The following is a 20,167-nucleotide window of genomic DNA, read 5'->3' as shown; positions in this document are numbered from 1 at the left end:
TGCATCAAGGCCCAGTGTACAGGATTGCAGGAGTTTTCAGTAAACTCACTGATTTCCATCATGGGAACTAGTCTCCATCAAAGGTGTGTTCAAAAGGTGGTGCCTCAAAACGGCAGACTCCATCATTATGAACTCACATCAGCCAGGGCGTACTCTCTTCTCATTGCTACGATCCGGAAAGAGGTACAAGAGGCTGAAGACACACACTCAACATTTTAGGAACAGCTCCTTCCCACCCACCATCAGATTTCTGAACAGTCCATAAACCCATAAACACTACCTCACTATTTGCTCTCTTCTTACACTACTTTTTTATTTTTTATATTTCTTATTGTAACTTATAATAATATTTTATGTGTTGCACTGTACTGGTGCCACAAAATAACACATTTCATGACATATGCCAGTGACAATAAACTTGATTCTGACTCTGTCCAATGTTGAGTTAGAAATGATCTTTCTAAACTATTACATCCATATTGTGATGATCCCCATGGAACTTAAAGACAAGATCTTCACATTTTGTTAAGCTTTTGTTAACATTTCAGAATATTGTGTGCAATTTTGAGCCTAAAACTTTTGCACAGTACTGTAGTAATTTTATCTATTGCACTGTACCGTTACTACTCTGCAGATGGACGTTGACACATATATGAACTGACCATTCTAGGACAGACAATCTCGACTCTATCTGCCTCTTGTTCTTCCCTGCTTTAATGACAGATCATTCTAAGAAATACAGATGCTTCCAAAGATTTTCTCCAAAGCACTTTCCACATATACGGTACCATGCAAAAGTCTTAGGCATATATATAGAGCTAAGGTGTCTAAGATTTTTGCACAGTACCATACTAATTTTATGTTTTGTATTGTACTGGTGCTGCTGCAAAAGAAAAACAAATCTCATGACACGTGAGCGATGATAAAAATGATTCTGATATGGCTCTCCATTGTGAACTGAGAGTGGGAAGGGGGCAGAGTTGGAAAAAGGGGGAGAGAGGGGGATGTGAGAAGCACCGCAATGTTCAGTAAACCAGTTGTTTGGAATCAAATGACCTTGCCTGGCATTTCGGGGCTGGCACTCCTCCTCTGCCACCTATCCCAGGCTGCTCCATTGATGGCCCACTCTCACCATTCTTTGCTCCCACCAGATTTACAAACCCGCTCTCCGCTCCACATTGACAAGTACGATACTGTGCTGGAGTCTGAGGCACCCTGGTTACAGTATATAACCTGCATGGGCCTGACTTTTGATCAGTACTGTGCATATAAATGGGAAAATGGGACTAACCTAATAGTTGCCGTGAACGAAGGCCCTTCTTCCAAACTGCATTACTCTATATATGCTCTCTGAGTTAATACTTTCTGAGCTGAGAATGCTAGAATTTTAGAACATAGAACAGTACAGCACAGGAAAAGGCCTTCTGGACCACAGTGCTGAGCAAACCAATTAAATAATAAAATAATGAGGGTTATGGATACAGTAAATGCAAGCAAGCTTTTCCCACTGAGATTGGGTGGGACTACAACTAGAGTTCATGGGTTAAGGGTGAAAGGTGAAAAGTTTAAGGGGAGCGTGAAGGCAATCTTCTTCACTCAGAGGACGGTGTGTGGACCAAGCTGCCATCACAAGTGATAAATGTAAGCTCGATTTCAATGCTTAAGAGAAGTTTGGAGAGGTACATGGATGGTAGGGGCATGGATGGCTATGGTCCCTATGCAGGTCGATGCGAGTAAGCAGTATAAAAGGTTTGGCATGAACTAGATGGGCTGAAGGGCCTGTTTCTGGTTTGTGTCTCTATGATTCGTTGCTTCTGATCCCTCTGCCAAAACGATGTCCACATCCTTCCATTTCCTTCGCATTTGTGTGGCTATCTAAGAGTCTCTTGAGCACCTCTATCACATTTGCCTCACCACCACCCTGACAGCACATTCCAGGCACCCACCACTCTCTGTGAACACCAGGGCTTCCCTTGAGTACACAGGACACAACAGCACAGTGAGGGTCTTCATTTCACACTGTTGCACTAGCCTTTTAATTTACTCTGATGAATCCAACCCTTCTCTCCAGCATCGCCCTCCATTTGATCTTCATCCATGTGCATATCTAGGAGTTTCTTAAGTGTCCCCAGTGTACCTGCCTCTAGCACCACCACGTACCCACCATTTTCTGTGTAAAAAACCTACCTCTGTCACTCCCCACCCCCCGCACATACCTCCAAGTTGGGTGCCCTCTTGTAAAAGATGTCAAGAGGATCACCAGGGTCGCCCTCTCCCCTATTTGTGACATTTGCCAGGAGCATTGTAGATGAAGGGTCTCAGCCCAAATGTTGCCTATTCATTCCTCTCCACAGATGCTGCCTGACCTGCTGGGTTCCTCCACTATTTGAGGGCTATGAAAAGGAACTGGTTATATACAATGAATGGGATGCGATTTTTAATATTGAAATAAGGTTAGGAAGGTCGAACATTTTAACTTACGGCCAATGCGACTTCAACTGAGAAGTAGCTGTGATGAATACAGAACATAGAACAAAGAACAGTAAAACACTGTGCAGGCCTTTTGGCCCACAATATTGCGCTAAGCTTTTAACCTACTCCAAGATCAATTTACTTTTCCCTCCTACATAGCCTTCCATTTTTCTAATCATTCATGTACCTACTTTAAAAGTTTCTGAAATGCCCCTAATGTATCTTCCTCTGCCACCAGCGGCCACTCCTGAGGAAAAGAACTGCCAATGATAACAACAGCTGTGCACTAAGTCGATTTGCTTGACATATTTTTTTAAGTTAGGGGTTGTCGGCCCAAATTAATCATTTTAACACCTGTATTTAAATAGCATGGAAGTTAATATAGACAAGCAATACATTGTTCCACATCTCTCATTAGCAGAAAAATGCTGCTGTGTTTTTTTTACACAGAAAGGCTTGGATTACTATTCCATCCTCAGGATTTTCATGGAACATTAAGGATATAACGGAGTTTCAAGATTCAAGATTGTTTATTGTCATACTTCAGTACACGAGTGTACTGGAAAATGAAATGATTGTTACTCCAGATACAATGCAGTAGAAAAAAAACACACAATAGGCATAATGAACACAACCAACATAAACATAAAAGCAATCCTATAAAACAGTCTACGCAAGTAATCGTTGAGTGTGGCTGCATTTACTGTACGTAAGATAAGCTAAACTTAACAGTGGAATGAATGATAATTGGATTGCATGCATGAATTCGTCTGCGGACTGCTGAGAACGGCATCATTAACTTGTGGGACATGCCACTCAGGGACTTGGGCAACATTGTGTGGCTCTGTGCTTGCTCGCTATCTTGAATGTGCTGTGTATATTTTTGCACCTTTGCCCCGGAGGAATGCTCTTTCATTTGGTTGTATTCATATATGATTAAATGATAATAGGAGATATCTGAAGGTGCTCGGTTTTCCCTCAGGAACCAGCAGAACTCTGCTTGTTGAATACTGAATATGTCAAGAGACAGGGTGGCAATACATCTTCCCAGTGACCATGTAGGTTTCCTCCCACATCCCAAAGACATTCAGATTAGTAGATTAATTGGTCACATGGGTGTAATTAGGCAGCACAGGCTGATTGCGCTGGAAGGGCCTGTTACTGTGCTGTAAAAAAAAGAAATATTTTCCACTGCACACCTTCCCTTGAGCATACCAACTAAACAAGCCGAAGATGTCTGCCTGTTGGTCCCTGCTCTTCTGTGAGTTAACTATAAAGTCAATCAGAGCAGTGGCTGTGCACAACATGTGCATCGCAAGTCCCTGCATCAGCAGCACAGAGGGCCCCTGCATTAGCAACAGAAGGCTACATCACCTACCCTTCCTGTCAGACATCTCCTGCCCCACAACGGGAGGCCCTCAACCCTCCTCCAGGGCATCAAAGGCCACAGGAAGACAGTGGAAAGATAGTGTTGAGAGAACACAGAATAGTACCACATGCCACGCTAATTAAATTAGCAATCAAATGCCCAACCAGAAGGCGGCATCCATCACTATGGACCTCCAACACCCAGGACATGCCTTCTTCTCATTACTACAGATAGGGAGGAGGTGGAGGAGTTGCAAGACACACACTCAATGCTTAGGAACAGCATCTTCCCCTTATCGACAGAATTCTGAACAGACCCATGGACACTACTTCACTATTTTTGATCTTTTTGTGATGCTTATTTTCTCTTACTTATATAGCTCTTCTATAGCATAGTTTTTGTATTACGCTATACTGCTTCCATAAAACAAATTTCACAATGCGTGTATAACAGACTTGATTCTGATTCTGCACACTGCCTACACAATGTCCACACCCTCCATTTCTGACACATTAACGTGCCTATTCAAGAGCCTCTTGAATGTCTCTACAATATCTGCCTTCACCACCACCCCTGGCAGTACCACCCCACACATCATCTTTGAAGCTACCCCCCGCCCCGCCCCACCATCTTTAAAGTATGCCCTTTGATATTAAATATTTCAATCCTGGGGAGAAACATACAGTCTGGCTTCTCGATCTATGCCTCTTATAATCCTATAAACATCTGTCACTGCTTCAGAGAAAATAACCCAAGCTGCCCATTCTCACGGGTAAAGCCCTCCCCACCAATCAGCACGTCTACATGGAGCATTGTCACGGGAAAGCAGCATCCATCATCACAGACTCCCACCTTCCAGGATATGATTGGTTCTCACTGTTGCCATCAGAAAGGAGCTAAAAGAGCCTCAGGACTCAGACCACCAGGTTCAGGAACAGTTATTACCTCGCAGCCATCAGACTCTTGAAACAGAGGGGATAACTTCATTCAACTTCACACAAACCAACACTGAATGATTCCTACAAACTATGGACTCGCTTTCAAGGACTCTTCATCTCATGTTATTTATTATTATTATTGTTGTTGTTGTTGTTGTTGTTGTTGGTTTTCATTTTATAGTCATAGAAAAATACAGAAGTGAAACAGGCCCTTCAGCCCATCTAATTCATGCAGAGCCATTTAATCTGCCATCTCCCATTGACCTGCACCAGGACCTTAGCCTTCCATGCCCATGGTTCCTATCCATACATGTTCTAAATGTTGAATTCTGGCATGGATCCACTTGAACTGGCAACTCAGTCCACGCTTTCAGGACCCTCTGGGTAAAGTATTCTCCCCAAATGTTCCCCTTAAACTTTTCTCATTGCACCCTTATCTCATGACCGCTAGTTGTAGCCCCAACTACAGGAATTCTGTACTGTTTTCGCGCAGCTTTTGCACATTGGTTATCTGTCTGTCCTGTTGTGTGTGGTGTTTCTTTCTACTTACTGTAAATTCCCCCAAGAAAATAAATCTCGGGGTTGTATTAGGCAACATATATGTATTTAGATAATATATTTACTTCGAACTTTTAAATCTGATTCTATGTTGAATCAACCAAGGGCCTTCTGGCGTGTGTCTTTGTTCTGCTGTAAACCAGACACTGTAAACTATACTCACCAGTTGTGGGTGTTACTGTCAATTTGTAGCCTTCGATTCTGCCTCGCGAACGCTTCCATGACATTTGAACACTGTTTTCCGTTAAAATTTTAAACTTGAGCTGTGAGGGAGACTCCACTGCGGAGAGATAAGTTTGCGAAAAGGACGTTAGTCTCGGCCCGGATCCCCGTTTGTGAATTTTTTTAAAAAAATATTTTGCGGTAAAGTTTGTTCACGCCGCAATAGTTAAAAGCAAGAAGGAGTCGAATCAGCTAAGCGTTTGGAGATCCACACAGAATCTTTGCATAAATTTGCTTTCAACAATAGACATTTTGAGGTTTGATGTCTATTGTTAGCAAGTGGGAACAACCATAAACACGTGTGAGAAGCTGGCGGGAACACAGAGAAATCATGACGAGGGTAAATTAAGAGCACATGGCTAACACACACGCTGGACTTTCCGCCGTCTGGTCAGTGCACAGCGATAAACAAAAGGTCAAACACGATGAACAACAAACCAGGAGCGGATACACAGACCAAACATCTCACAGTGAAGACGGGTTCTGATTACATCGCATGCTGTTGTCACTCAATACACAAAGCCGGTCAAATTACTCTCCTTCGTTACAAGACTCACGCTGCACATTGCATGTCGCTGTGTCAATTCGGGTGGAGAGGGGAAATCGTGGCCCGAGCAAAAAAGAGGTCAATTAAAAAAACAAAAGCTTATTTTATCGCATGTGATAAAATTGTGAATTATCAATAAAATATCTGTGTTTAATTTCGTTTTAAAATGTTTTGGAATTACTTATTTTTCAGCAGAAGTGGAAAAAGTCATTTTAAAATATCAAGGACTTAAAAATTAGCGGCGGTGGAATTCGTCCGTATAGTTTTCATATACAAGACATCGATTTACCCAGCGCGGGAACAGGTTCTCCGACCCAAGTCCGCCATGCCTAGAATATTGTGAGCTGTCTTGGGACCTTTATCTAAGAATTAATGTGCTGGCACTGGAGAGGATTCAAAGGAGGTTCATGAGAATGATCCCAGGAATTAAAGGGTTATGAGGAGTGTTAGATGTCTGTACTCGTTGGAGTTTGGAAGAATGAGGAGGGGATCTCATAGAAACCTATCAAATATTGATAGGCCGACATGGAGCGAACTTGGAGAGAATGTTTCCTATAGTGGAGGAGTCGAGGACCAGAAGGCACAGCCTCAGAATAGAGGGATGTCCATTTAGAACAGAGATAAACAGGAATTGCCTTAGCCAAGTGGTAGTTAATCTATGGAATTAATTGGCACAGGCCAAGTCATTGGGTATACTCTATTTAAAGTGAAGATTGATAATTTCTTAATTAGTCAGGCTGTCAAATGTCATGGGGAAAAGGCGGGAGAATGGGGTTGAGAGGGATAATAAATCAGCCACGATGGAATGGTGGAACAGATCCGATGGGCTGAACGGCCTAATTCTACTCCTATGTCTTCTGGTTTTATAGATGTTTATATAAATGTTTATATAAATGTAGTAAACATGTAATAAAGTGTGTTGGCATTTTAGGTCTGGCTTTAAGCTGGAACATTTTTTTAAAAACTACCTTTTAACGTCGTAGAAAAATGAAATATAAAATTTAACCCATTGATTAAAAAAATGTGATTCGCTAACCAACCAACAGAAATTGGCCTCTGTGCTAAACCGGCAGGAAGACCTTGAAGAAAACGCTGCGTAAAAGATCGGAACAGGACCGCGTGGTCATCTGATAATTTGCGATAGCTTCTGTATTGAAACAAATCACGGCAATGATTTGGTTAATCTGCACACCAGGTCACTCTGGGCGATCTTCAAAACACGCACTGGTGTTTGCGTAAGATCCCAGCTGGAGTTACTGTAACAGTCACAACATCTTAACGAACAAGTTCATTGTCAACGCCACAGGTAGAGACAGTGCAAGACGTTCACGGGACCTTCACAGAGAAACGGCAAGTGTTACTAGCAAACGTGCTCCTGTATAATAGTCAGAATCCACCTGTATTTCACTGTACCTGTGTCGTGCCACCCCAGATTGGCTGGCTCCATGAAAACTCATGGGAATTGATGTAAGGCGTTGACGCTCAACTGGGTGACCTCAAGGGAAGGTGTGAGAGTGACAGGGAAATTATCGCGCAATATCTCTGGGACTGTCGTCAAGCTAAAGAGATTACAGCGGCACGGTTGGTGTAACGCTATCGTAGCGTCAGCAACATGGGTTCAATTCCTGTCGCTGCCTGTAAGGAGTGTGTCCGTTCTCCCCTTGCCCCCGTGGGTTTCCTCCCGGCCTTCGGTTTCCTCCAATATTTCCAAGACTTAGTGGTTAGTGGCATGAGTGTAATTGGGGGAGCGCGGGCTCGTTGGGCTGGAGGAGCCTGTTACTGTGCTGTATCAGTAAATGTTTTAAAAAAAATAAAGAAACTCTCGAAAATATTACCGGGTCTAGAGGGCTTGAGCAAACAGCAGAGTGGAGCGAACAATTCTTATAGAATAGGGTTCGAGAGGGATAATAAATCAGCCATGATATAAATGGCGAAATGGCCTAATTCTGCTCCAATGGTTTTATGTTAAAAATTCATAAAATCACGAGTCACGATGGTCATGATTCATCGCCCCGGGATAGGGAAATCTATAACAAGACGGTATAAATTTAAGATGAAAGGAGAAAGAATTGAAAGGGGCCTGATGGACAACTTTTCACACAGAGGATGCTGTGTTTACGGACAAGTTGCGATGGGCAGCGGTCCACGTCTGGACAATTACAACTTTTAAAATATACGTGGATAGGAAAGATTTAGAGGGACACGGGACAAACACGGGAAAATGTGATCAGCTCGGATAGAGTCACAGAATACTACATCTCATAAACAGGCCATTTGGCCCATTTAATCCATGCCAAACTATTATTCTACCTGGTCCCATTGACCCGCACCTAGACCGTGGTCCTCCAGACCCCAGCCCTCCATCCATATTCCTTCGTCCGTTATGTGTCATATGCGACATGGGCGATCGTGGTCTTTCCATGACCATGATTGGTATTGGTAATTGTTTTCTATATTGCCGCCTTCGGGGCAGTGTCTTTACAAGACGGGTGACCCCAGCCATTCTCAATACTCTTCAGAGATTGTCTGCCTGGCGTCAGTGGTCACATAACCAGGAGCTGCTCATAGGATCATCCATCAGCTGCTCCCACGTGACCCTGATCAGGGGTTAGTCAGGTGTTATACCTTTGCCCAAGGGTGACCTGCAGGCTAGCAGAGGGAAGGAGCACCTTACGCCTCCTTTGATAGAGACGTAACTCCACCCCGCCTCCTTTCCCACCATGTACCTATCCAATTTGCTCTTGAAATCCAACCCGCATTCACCACTTGCGCTGGTTGCACATTACTCTGCCACCTTTTGAGTGAAGAAGTTTCCCCTCATGTTCCGCTTAAACATTTCACCGTACACCCTTAACCCACGACCTCTAGTTCTAGTCTCAGCCAACCTCAATGGGAAAAGCCTGCTTGCATTTATCCATACCCCTCATAAAGTTAGTTGCCTAGATATCTTGGCTAGCATGGACGATGTGGGCCGAAGGGTCTGCTTCTATGCTGTATTTCTCTAATCCACTATTATTCAAGACGTTTAATGATGAAGGCATTACAGATGGAAACATTACGATAAACGGAGGGTAAATGGAACTGGCCTTACTCCCGGGATAAACAGCAACCCGTAGGGAGCAAATTGACCATCTTGAATGTCGGTGAGTGGTTGATTCTGGCGGCGGGGGCGGGGGGGGGGGGGTTGATGGGAATGTAAAAGGAAGGGGGTGGAGATAAAATTAGTTCAAATTGCCCACAGTGCCGAACCATTCCCCCGAGGTAATCCAACCCACACTCATAAAATACAGGCTTCCCTTTACATACAGGAGCACAGTGACAAAATATACAGGAGTAAAACGTTCTGACCTTAGAGGGATGATCGGTCACAGTAATTAGTGCCTCACATATTCATGCAGATCGAAACTGAGTTGGAGCAACCCGAGTTTCCACCCTCGCACATTGAAAGCTTCGACACAAAAGACTTCTTCGCCATATTTTATAATGATATTCTCGTGCTTAGTGCGCATGCGTGGTGTGTGGCCCTTCAACTGTCTCAGTTGACTGCGGTTGTTAGCTTCAAAATACGCGTGTTCGGTTTTAGTTCAACGGTTCTAATGTTATTTTAATTTTTTTTTAAAAGCTTGATAAATATAAATAAGCTTGATAAGTAATTCTGTTATTTCCTTCTTAGTGACAAGTTAACATGCAACTTGAAGGCGCGGAGTGCACTTCTGACGGCGTTGCGAACTCTGAGCGGGAAAATTCGTTCCAAGCATCATGCACGAGTGAGACCGGGTTAAAATCTTAGGTTATCTAAATAAATGTCACTTGCAAATCCATTCTTGCGTTAGTGTGTCGGCTCTAAGGAAAGTAGAATACCATTGTAAAATATTCTTCTTGTTTCCAAGATCTGGACAAATTTAATGCAAAGTCGCACACATTGAGCAGGTGTATATTTTATTTTTGATTAGCATTTTTTGTTTGGTTAAGATATCGTTAGGTGGAAAAAAAGGATTATTACCAACCTGGGTTTTTTTTTGGTATTAAATTGGGGGAAATGTGTCGTAGAAAGGGACGAGAGTCAGTCAGTGTATCCGAATTTTCACCGAGTCCTGTCGTTGACCGGAAAGAGAGCTGGTCGCCCTCAGCCCGGCCAGTGTCAGTCCTGCCGAAGACCTTTCGAGTTTCCCGGCGATGGAGCGGAGTGAGTGAGTCTGCGTTCCCCGGAGCGAAGGAAAATCCGGCGGATGTTTTGTGCTGGGTAAGATCGCTGTTCGATTCGCCCCGTCACCCACCCCATATAACACACACACACACACACACACACACACACACACACACACACACACACACACACACACACACACACACACACACACACACACACACACACACACACACACACACGCACTTCTGATAACTAAACGCCCCCTTGAAAAAAAAATCAGGGCAACTTGGCTTGCGGATGTCTCCCTGAAGATTCGTGTCACTTGTATTTTTTTTTAACGAATCAAGCAAATAATTAGTGTGTTGAGTGCGCTCTAGAGAAAAATAAATAATTGAATTGCTGTTGCAGGAGATTGTTTCTTCTACTACTGACTTCATACTGTTGCTGCGCGTCGATCCGTGCGTGAATTCACACTTGGAATACTCGTGACAGGTTCGGAGTTTTCTGCCGGGATGGCCCCTGAGCAGACGTACGATTTTCCACAAGACTTCTCCAGATGTATTATGGAGAGCGTACTGACTGGTTGCATCACTGTCTGGTTTGGAGGGGGCTACTGAACAGGATCGGGGAAAAAGCTGCAGAGAGTTGCAAACTCGGTCAGCCTCCCCTCCATCGGGGACACCTTCAAAAGGCGATGCCTTAAAGAGGCAGCACCCGTCATGCGGGACCCCCCATCACCCATCACATGCCCTCTTCCCGTACGTATAAATGGAGCTTGAAAACACACACCAAACGCTTTAGAAGAACTTCTTCCCCACCGACATCAGACTTCTGAACGGACAATGAATCCAGCAACACTACCTCGCTGTTTATTTTGCTCTTTTTGCACTACTTATTTATTTTAATATATACAGCACATTTTATTGGAATGTGTAGATTTTTTAATTATTATATTTATACTGTTCTACCACCGCAATAGAAAATGCATTTCACGACATGTGCCAATGATATTAAGACTGATTCCGATTCTACCAACTCAGCGCCTAACTGCTCTTTTTTAAAAAATAAGGAGCTCACGGCTGCGAAAATCCAACTAATCATCCGCCTGATTTGGGCTATTCATTGCCGCCACACTACACATGCCGTGGCTTTTATTTCACTCTAAGCCGGAGCTGCCCAGCCTCTTTGCAGCCATTAGCTCAGGCTCGGTGGACCCCAGGTTGGGAACCCCTGGTCTAAGAGGCGCTACGTTAGAAACACGGGAGACGTGCAGATGCCGGAATCTAGAGCAAGAAACAAGATGCTGGGGAGCTCAGTGGGTCGGGCAGCTTATGCAGAGCAAAAATGGACTGAACGTTTCAGGTGCAGATGCTGCACCCTGGCCATTTCCCTCCACAGATGCTGCCGGACCCGCCGAGTTCATCCAGCATCTTATTCGGTGCTTCTTCGGAAATTTTTTTTGGACCAATCCTCTGACTCTCTGCCTCCCTCCCTCCCACACACCCTACTAGCTCAGACACTTTTTTCGAGGGGGTGCTGTTCACCTCCGCAGCCACAGATGGCGGTGGTTTCGATTCCGCGCGACACTGGTGGAGGACATGTTAGGTCTTCTCGAGGTAACTCGTGATGCCTTTTCTAATCAAGAGCTTTCACATCCTCCGCTTTAATTATACCCAACGACTTAGCTCCCGCAGCTCTCTGTGACAATAACTCCCAGCCCTGATGTAGGGTCTTGGCCCGAAACGTCGACGGTTTGTTTTCCTCCATAGATGCTGCCTGACCTGTTGAGATCGTCCAGCATTGTGTGTGTGTGTGTTGCTCTGGATTTCCAGCATCTGCAGAATCTCTTCTGTTTGTAATCCTATTCTGGGACTCTTACAGAAAATTAACCTGTGTTTTATAAGGGGGAAGGAAATTGCAGCTACTCTCCAAACTCTTGGTAAACAGAATTGTCCTCCAAATTTTCCTGCTGCCTCACTGGGTTCGACTTCGGCCTCCGAGCTGTTACTTTGTTTACTTTGTTGGGGAGATCAAAGAGTAAATAAGGGAAAACGTGTTCTCGGCTTCGGTCCAGCGGGATGGTCAGTAACAGGAGGACACAGGGTGCAAAGCAGCCGGCCGGGTAGTTTGTAGTGATCTGACTTTGCATTGTTTTGGGAGGGGCGTGGAAACAAGGCTCGATAGCAATACGTGAAATAGGAAAATTTCACACAAAAAAAGGCTTCAAAAGCTGACCGGGCACAATAAGCAAATGTCCTGTGCGCTGTGAAATGTATTTTTAAAATATTTTCTCCTATAGAGAAACAGGCCGCTTGGCTCTCAGAGTCAACAAAGCTTATTGTCCGACCTACTTCTGGAGTTCTCTCTCTCCCTCTTTCACTTTCACTCTATCGTGCTCTCCCTCTCTATCACTCTCACTCCCCCCTCACACTCCTCTGTCCCTCTCACGCACACAAATAAACACACACTTTCCCATCTGACTCTTCCTCTCCCCCTCCCCTAGCCTATTTATATAACGTCTAGTATATTTTACTTTTGCATTGTGGAAGTTACCGGGTGATTGCACCAACCAGCCACCTGTACAAAACGCAAATATTTTATAAAAGATCCGATTGTATAGGAACCACTAAAATCACCAGAGTACGTGGATTACCTGATTAACCCACCAGTCAGTACATCGTGCTGGGATGGACTGACTGGTGAACATTCCGCTGGGATGTTCCCTGGGGTTTAACGCGTCAGCTGTCATAAGGGACTGGGGAGAAGATTGGTTTTGTTGGGACGTAGGAGAAGGAGAGGGTCTATTATAAGGGCTATCAAAGGACCCTATGTTGCAAAATCATAAGGGCCTTGCCGGCCCTTATAATTTTTATTTGTTTTTTTATATATACTTACAGATACTGCGCGGAACAGGTCCTACCGGCTGAACCAGCCGTATGCCCTGCAAACCTCTATTTAACCCTAACTTAATCATAGGACAATTTACCTACCAGCGTGGGAGGAAACCGGAGCATCCGGAAGAAACCCACGAAGCCACTGGAAGGAGGCAGAAACTGCTCACAGAGAGCGTCGGAATTGAACTCGGAACTCCGACATCCCGACCTGTAATGGCATCGCGCTAACTGCTTGCGCTACCGTGACGCCCATTGGTGAGGCCGCATTTGGAGTACCGTGCACAGTTCTGGTCGCCCTGTTATAAGAAAGACCCGGCTAAACCGGGAAGAGTTCCGTGGATGTTGCCTGGACGGGTGTCCCTGAGTTATAGAGAGGGATTGACCAGACTGAGGGGACCTTACATAGGTTTATAAAATTACGAATGGGGTGGATAAGGTAACATAGGATAAAAGAGTCCAAAACTAAGGGGGGGGGGCATAGATTTAGGATGAAGGGGAAAAGATTTCAAAGTGATCTGAGAGGCATTTTCCGCGCGTTTTTCGAGGGTGGTGTGTATTTGGAACGAGCTGCTGGAGGAAGGAAGTACTTGATCAGGTACATGGAGGGGGGTGAGGACTTAGAGGAATTTGGGTTGAATGCAGGGATTTGGGTCTTGCTGGGTGGCAAACTTGTTCAGCATTGGCAGCTTGGACTCTATAGGGGAAATAGTGTTAATAACCGAAGATAATCATAATACATTTACTTCGAACTAGGGCACGTGCTTAAAGGGCAGGAGGTTCAGAGAGGATTGAGGAAGATGGGGTTTTTTTTAAACGAAGGAAGTATTTGAAATCTGAAACGTACCGTTCCAGGAGAACGTACAGAGAGCGCCCGAAATCAGTATGAAACCCGGGTCACCGGATCGGCTGGACGACAGCACTACTGCACTCCCGTGGGACTATTTAATATATGTCGAGACTAACGCAACATGTAATTGTTAGTGGTCCCTATGCAATAGAAAGCCAAAAGATACGTCGCTCAAAACAGAATGGTGTTTTAAAAACTAATCCAATCAGATGCAATCTAAGAACCAGATGAAGTTTTGACTTCACCTATTTCCCCGTAACAAGCAAGGACTTTGCTCCCTGGGTCACTGGCTGGGCGCAGGGGTCGCACCTCACAGTCCTTGGGTCAGGGTGACTTATTATTAACGAAAATAGAGAGGCGTTTTCCGTTTCCGTCTCCCAGCCACAGAACGCAGACGGAGAACAAAATGTCGGGTTCCCCATGTTCGGGATTGGTCAAACCTGCTCTCCAGATGAACTCATTTCAGACTAACACTCTGCGTTTCATATCTAGGAAACGGAAACTGCCACTTTAATGTCATTAATTATATTTAAAGAACATTCATTATACCAAAGGAATATATATTTGAAGTGTCATTGAGCTCAGTTCCTTTTCCCGCAGATGCTGCCTGACCTGCTGAACGTTTCTATCACTATTCGGATTTAATTTTCTAAAAATGCGTGTATTTCGGTCATATTTGTGTGCATCTCATGCTCGGTATTCTATGCAGAGTTGAAATGCATCGTGAAATCCGATTCAGGAACAGTTCCTTCCCCTCTGCCATCTGATTTCTGAATGGACAGTGAGCCCACAGTGAGCACTACTTCACTACTTTTCTATTATTTCTGTATTTTTTCACTACTAACTGAACTATAATGTATCTCATTTTTTCTCACTGTATTTATTTATCATGTTTTTCATCACACTGCTACCGTAAAGTTGAAAAATTTCAAGACTTATGCCGGTGATATTAAACCATATTCTGATTCGGAAATGATGACTAAACTGTGATCAATTTGAATAGTTTTACACCGCAACAATGCCTCCGATTTCCGTCTACGGTGCTTCCAGAAACTTTGCAAAGGTAAAAAAAAAAGCGTTAGAATAATTTCGTCGAGTTCGACTGCTGCCTGCTCCTGTGGAATCCCTGTGATAAAATGGAGAGGAAATAAATTGCAAGTCACCAAAACATCTTTTGAATGTAATTCTGAGATGAACCGCTGTATGTGGGAGCGGAAAGACTGAAGTTGCGGCTTTCTCAGCGGGGGCCACTGTTAGGAAGTATTAAGTAGTATTAACGCGATGGTATCGATGAACTGGAGATTAACATCCTGCTAGGAATAATTGTATCGTCATCAAAGTTCAACCAACAGCGGAAAGATAAGCAATTCAGTTAAATTGTTCAGGTATTAAGATACACGTTCCTTGTACCTATCGAAAGAAAGGTTAATCAGCTGCCCCTCCGGAAAGAGATGACGCCAGGTGTGCGGGAGGCGTTGACTCGCCAACAGCAGCGGTCCCGCGCCATCTCCGTCGGGAGTGACGAGCTGGGGCAGAAAGTTTTACCTTGAGCGTCCACGGACACGGCAAACAGAGCTGCCAGGACGGCAGCGATCGCTAGGCACAGCCTGCTCTTCATCTTCGCCCGCAGCGCTCACGGGAGCATGAATATCTCTGAAAAGAGAAGAGGAATCGTATCAGCGACGGGTTAGAGGCAGCCGGATAGAGGAGCAGCCTTAGGGGTGAGGGGTCAAAGTGAACTTCACACACACACACACACAGTATACAAACACATATAACATCTACACGCAACACACTCAACAAAGCACACATATAACACAAACTTAACACATTCACACCGATAACATGCATACAACACACGTAACATTCATACACAACACCATATAACATATTCGACATATACGACACGCACATGCACACAGGCGTACTGTTTATATACAGGGCCCATTCAGGTACACACACCCATACACAGAACACATTCATACACACAGTCACGCATAGAGGAACACAACATATTCACACGCACATTAATCACGCAGATATATAACGGTGGTTAGCACAGCGCTTTACAGTACCAGAGATCCGGGGTCAATCCCCACCATTGCCTGTAAGAAGTTTTTACATTCTCCCAGTGACCGCGTTAGTTTCCGCCGAGTGCTCCGGTTTTCTTCAACAATCCAAAGGTAGGGTAATTGGTCATTGTGAATTGTCCCCTGATTAGGCGAGGATTAAGTCGGGGGATTGCGAGCCGCGCCGCCTGAGGGGTCAGAGCGGCCCATTCTGCGCTGTATCTCAATAAATAAATAGGTACACACACGCGCGCCCGCATATACTGTACAACCAGATCTGTTCATAGATTGCTCAGATGAAGGGCCTCGACCCGAAACGCGACTGACCCACTGATCTCCGTCAGCAGCTCGTTTTATGTTTGAGGTAGCTCTGATATAAACAAAGAGGCGCGCACTCGAGTACTCCATACACACACACACACACACACACACACACACACACACACACACACACACACACACACACACACACACACACACACACACACACACACACACACACACACACACACATTCTCTCACAAACAAACGTGCAAATACCGGCACGCCCCAATGGAACAGCCATTCAAACTACAGATTAGCCTCCAGTCACTATTACAGATGTACACCCTAAATATGTCCCAGTGAAAGTCACCGACCTTTAACGTCGGCACCGCTCCTCCCACCATAGATGCTAACTGACCTGCCTTCCCCATTTTAAACCACCCCCCACCCCACCAAGCACAAAGCCTCTTAGAGAGGAGAGAGTTGGATGGAACAATATATAAACCATATTACTTCAAGCCCCCGAAAGTTCGAACTACAGACCCGAGTGTTGGGGTCAGCGGCCCAATGTCCGGAGTCTGTGGGGCAAACGGGTGAAAATCTGCAGGTGCTGGAAATCCAGAGCAGCACACACAATGCTGGAGGAACTCAGCAGGTCGGGCAGCGTCTATGGAAAAGAGAAAACAGACGACGTTTCCCTCCGGAACCCTTCTTCAGGCCTGATGGAGGGTCACGGGCCGAAACGTACCTTGTTTACTCTTTTTCATGGGTGGTGTCTGGATTACTGAGTTCCACCGCAGACTGTGGGATTTTGTACTGGAAAACTTAAAGGTTGAGGGAATTTTCAATGACCAGAATTGGTTTGGGCGTGAGGGAAACTCGTATCAGCTGCGCTCTCCGCTGTAATACTTTTAACCGTCCCTCGAATAACTGCGGCATCGCAACATTCGGGTCATTAAAAGGTTAAAGCCCTATCCCCTCCCCCAGTGACTGATGAAAACATCAAAACCAGCCCGAAGAAGTTGAACGTGGCTTGCTGAAAGCAGCCTTAGAACAGCGGGGGGCCCTCTAGAACAGAGATGAGGAATTTTACCCAAAGGGTGCTGAATCTGTGGAATTCAATGCCAAACAGCTGTGGGGGCCAGGTCACTGGGTATATTTAAAGTGGAGGCTTGATATGTTCTTGAATAGTAAGAGTGTCAAAGGCTACTGGGAGAGGCAGGAGAATACGGTTGAGAAGTTTAATAAGTCAGTCATGATGAAATGGCAGAGCAGACTCAATGGGCCCAATGGCCTTGCTCTGCCCCAATATCTTACGGTTTGATGGTCCTAGGTGTCTGTGAACACAAACCTGATTCTGATGCTGGTAGACTACGGTGTAAGGCAATAAGGAGGCGGCTTTCTCAGTATCCACATCTACCTCCCTCAGGGCAGCACGTTCCATGTAGTCACCACTCTCAGTGTAAAATACCTCTGACAACCCCTATACTTTTCTCCGATCACCTTAAAACAGGCAGCTCATACTAGCCATTTCAGTGCAAATAATGTTCAATTTCATTTCTTAAAGCAAATCTCTCTGCCCATCACCCTGCCTGTTCTCCATCTCCCTCTGGTGCTCCCCTCCCCCTTTCTTTCTCCCGAAGCCTCCCGTCCCATGATCCTTTCCCTTCTCCAGCTCTATATCCCTGTTGCCAATCACCTTTCCAGCTCTTAGCTTCATCCCACCCCCTCCGGTCTACTCCTATCATTTTGTATTTCCCCTTCCCCCTCCTACTTTCAAATCTCTTACTATCTTTCCTTTCGGTTAGTCCTGATGAAGGGTCTTGGCCCAAAACGTCGACAGTGCTTCTCCCTATAGGGGCTGCCTGGCCTGCTGTGTTCCACCAGCATTTTGTGGGCGTTGTTTGAATTTCCAGCATCTGCAGATTTCCTCGCGTTTGAACATTGTTACCACTCGTGTGGCTCCCTGCAGCAATACATTCCTACAACAATTGACGGGCTTCCTCAGCAAACACAACCTCAATGTATGGAATGTTCTGCCTGGATAGCAGACAAACCAAAGCTTTCCACAGCATCTCTGTACCAGTTCCAATACCAATTGTAATTTCTGGCGTGGGAAGGGGTTCATTTCATCAGGATCCAGCCTGTGGGTGGGAACAGAGGGGCACAACATCTGGTCTGTAGTAGGATGGGTCAGGACATCTGGAAGAACCTCCGACATCAGCCCAAGCCCAGCCAGCAGGCAAACTGGCAAAAAATTGGAATTGGCTTATTATTGTCACATACACTGAGATACAGTGAAACCTTGTCTTGTATTTTGTTGATACAGATTGAATCATCAAAACATAAAATTACTTTTGCATCAAATCAGATTGCTGAGGATTATGCTGGATGGGGGCAGCCATTTCTGGTGCCAACATAGCATGCCCACAATCACCGCTAACAATTGCCATAAGACCATAAGACATAGGAGCAGAATTAGGCCATTTGGCCCTTCGAGTCTTCTCTGCTACTCCATCACAGCTGATTTATTATCCCTCTCAACCTCCCGCAATCCCCCCCCCCCATAACCATTGATGGCCTGACTAATCATGAGCCTATCAACCTCCACTTTAAATGAATCCAATGTCTTGGCCTCCAGAACTGTTTGTAGCAATGAATTCCTCAGATTCACCTCCCTCTGTCCAATTCGTCATTTCTGTTCTAAAGGGACATCCTTCTATTCTGAACAAGCAATGTCACCAAAATAGGTTAGCTCTCTGGTCAATGGCTGTCTGTCTCAGAGAGGTTTCTGTCTATATCACAAGATTGGGGAGTTTCAGCATGTTCCAGCTGGCAGCTACACACTATATATGAACTGCCAGCTCCTCTCATTTGTACTGGAGCCACCATAAATTAATCTCTGCGGCATGGTTGCTATGCAACTGGGAAGAGTTCTTAGAAAACAGTTGGAAAACTGCATGGATTAGAAAGGTGTAGAAGGCTATGGGCCAGATAGATTGATTTTGGAAGGGGCATCTAGGTTAGCATGGACCTGTTGGGCCAAAGGGCCTGTTTCTATGCTGTATGACTCAAATCTTTTAAGGATCACTGGAAGGATAGATGCCCTAACACCTGGACGAGGCCAACATGAACAGCATCACCACCACAAACATGAGAATGATCCCGGGAATGACATGGTTAACGTGTGAGGAGCATTTGATGGCTCTGGGCCTGTACTCACTGGTATTTAAAAGAATAATGGAGGATCTCATAGAAACCTGTCAAATATTGAAAGGCGTAGATAGAGTGGTGATGGAGAGGACATTTCCTTTCATGATCAGGGAACACAGCCTCAGAATATGATGTGCCTTTAGAAAGGAGATACAGAATTTTAGCCAGAGGATGGCAAATCTGTGGAATTCATTGCCATAGATGGCTGGGGAGTCATTTGTCATTGGATATATTTAAAGCGGATGTCATAGGTTCTTGATCATTAAGGGTGTCAAAGGAAGAAGGCAGGAGAATGGGGTTGAGAGGGATAATTCATCATCCATGATGGAATGGAAAAGCAGACTCAATGGCCTAAACGGCCTAATTCTGCTCATGTGTTTTATGGTCTTATACCAAGGAATGTGAAGCAACCCTAATACATTGGCAGGAGTCTACCTCCGGTGCAAATCCATTAGATTCTACTCTTTGCACCGTGGTGCATAATATGGAAAGGAAAAAAAACAGTAATAAGAGATATTCTCTTACAGTTTTGGTTACCTGCTATAGGAAAGATGTCACTAAGCTGTAAAGATTGCAGAGAAGATTTAGAAAATAGAATATAGCACATTGCAGCACAATAGAGAT

General features: G+C 44.8%; 1 protein-coding gene across 3 annotated transcripts in view; it reads right to left on the bottom strand.

The window, feature by feature from the left end:
• The window catches only part of col12a1a (collagen, type XII, alpha 1a), a 367,155-nt gene that overhangs the window by 336,114 nt on the left and 10,874 nt on the right, over window positions 1-20,167 (bottom strand). For 2 of the 3 annotated variants that reach the window (XM_073050421.1, XM_073050420.1), the window contains exons 2-3: window positions 15,543-15,650; window positions 5,501-5,617 (exon numbers count right to left, since the gene is read on the bottom strand). In XM_073050421.1, coding sequence (XP_072906522.1) covers window positions 5,501-5,617; window positions 15,543-15,615 — 190 coding nt within the window. In that variant the 5' untranslated portion in view covers window positions 15,616-15,650. The remainder of the gene's footprint in view (window positions 1-5,500; window positions 5,618-15,542; window positions 15,651-20,167) is intronic. The other variant, XM_073050422.1, reaches the window with a different exon arrangement.

The sequence above is a fragment of the Hemitrygon akajei genome, chromosome 7 (assembly GCF_048418815.1).
Source record: "Hemitrygon akajei chromosome 7, sHemAka1.3, whole genome shotgun sequence".
NCBI classification, from domain to species: Eukaryota; Metazoa; Chordata; class Chondrichthyes; order Myliobatiformes; family Dasyatidae; genus Hemitrygon; species Hemitrygon akajei.
Note: the sequence above shows the minus strand (reverse complement) of the source record. Positions and strands in the feature narration are given on the sequence as shown.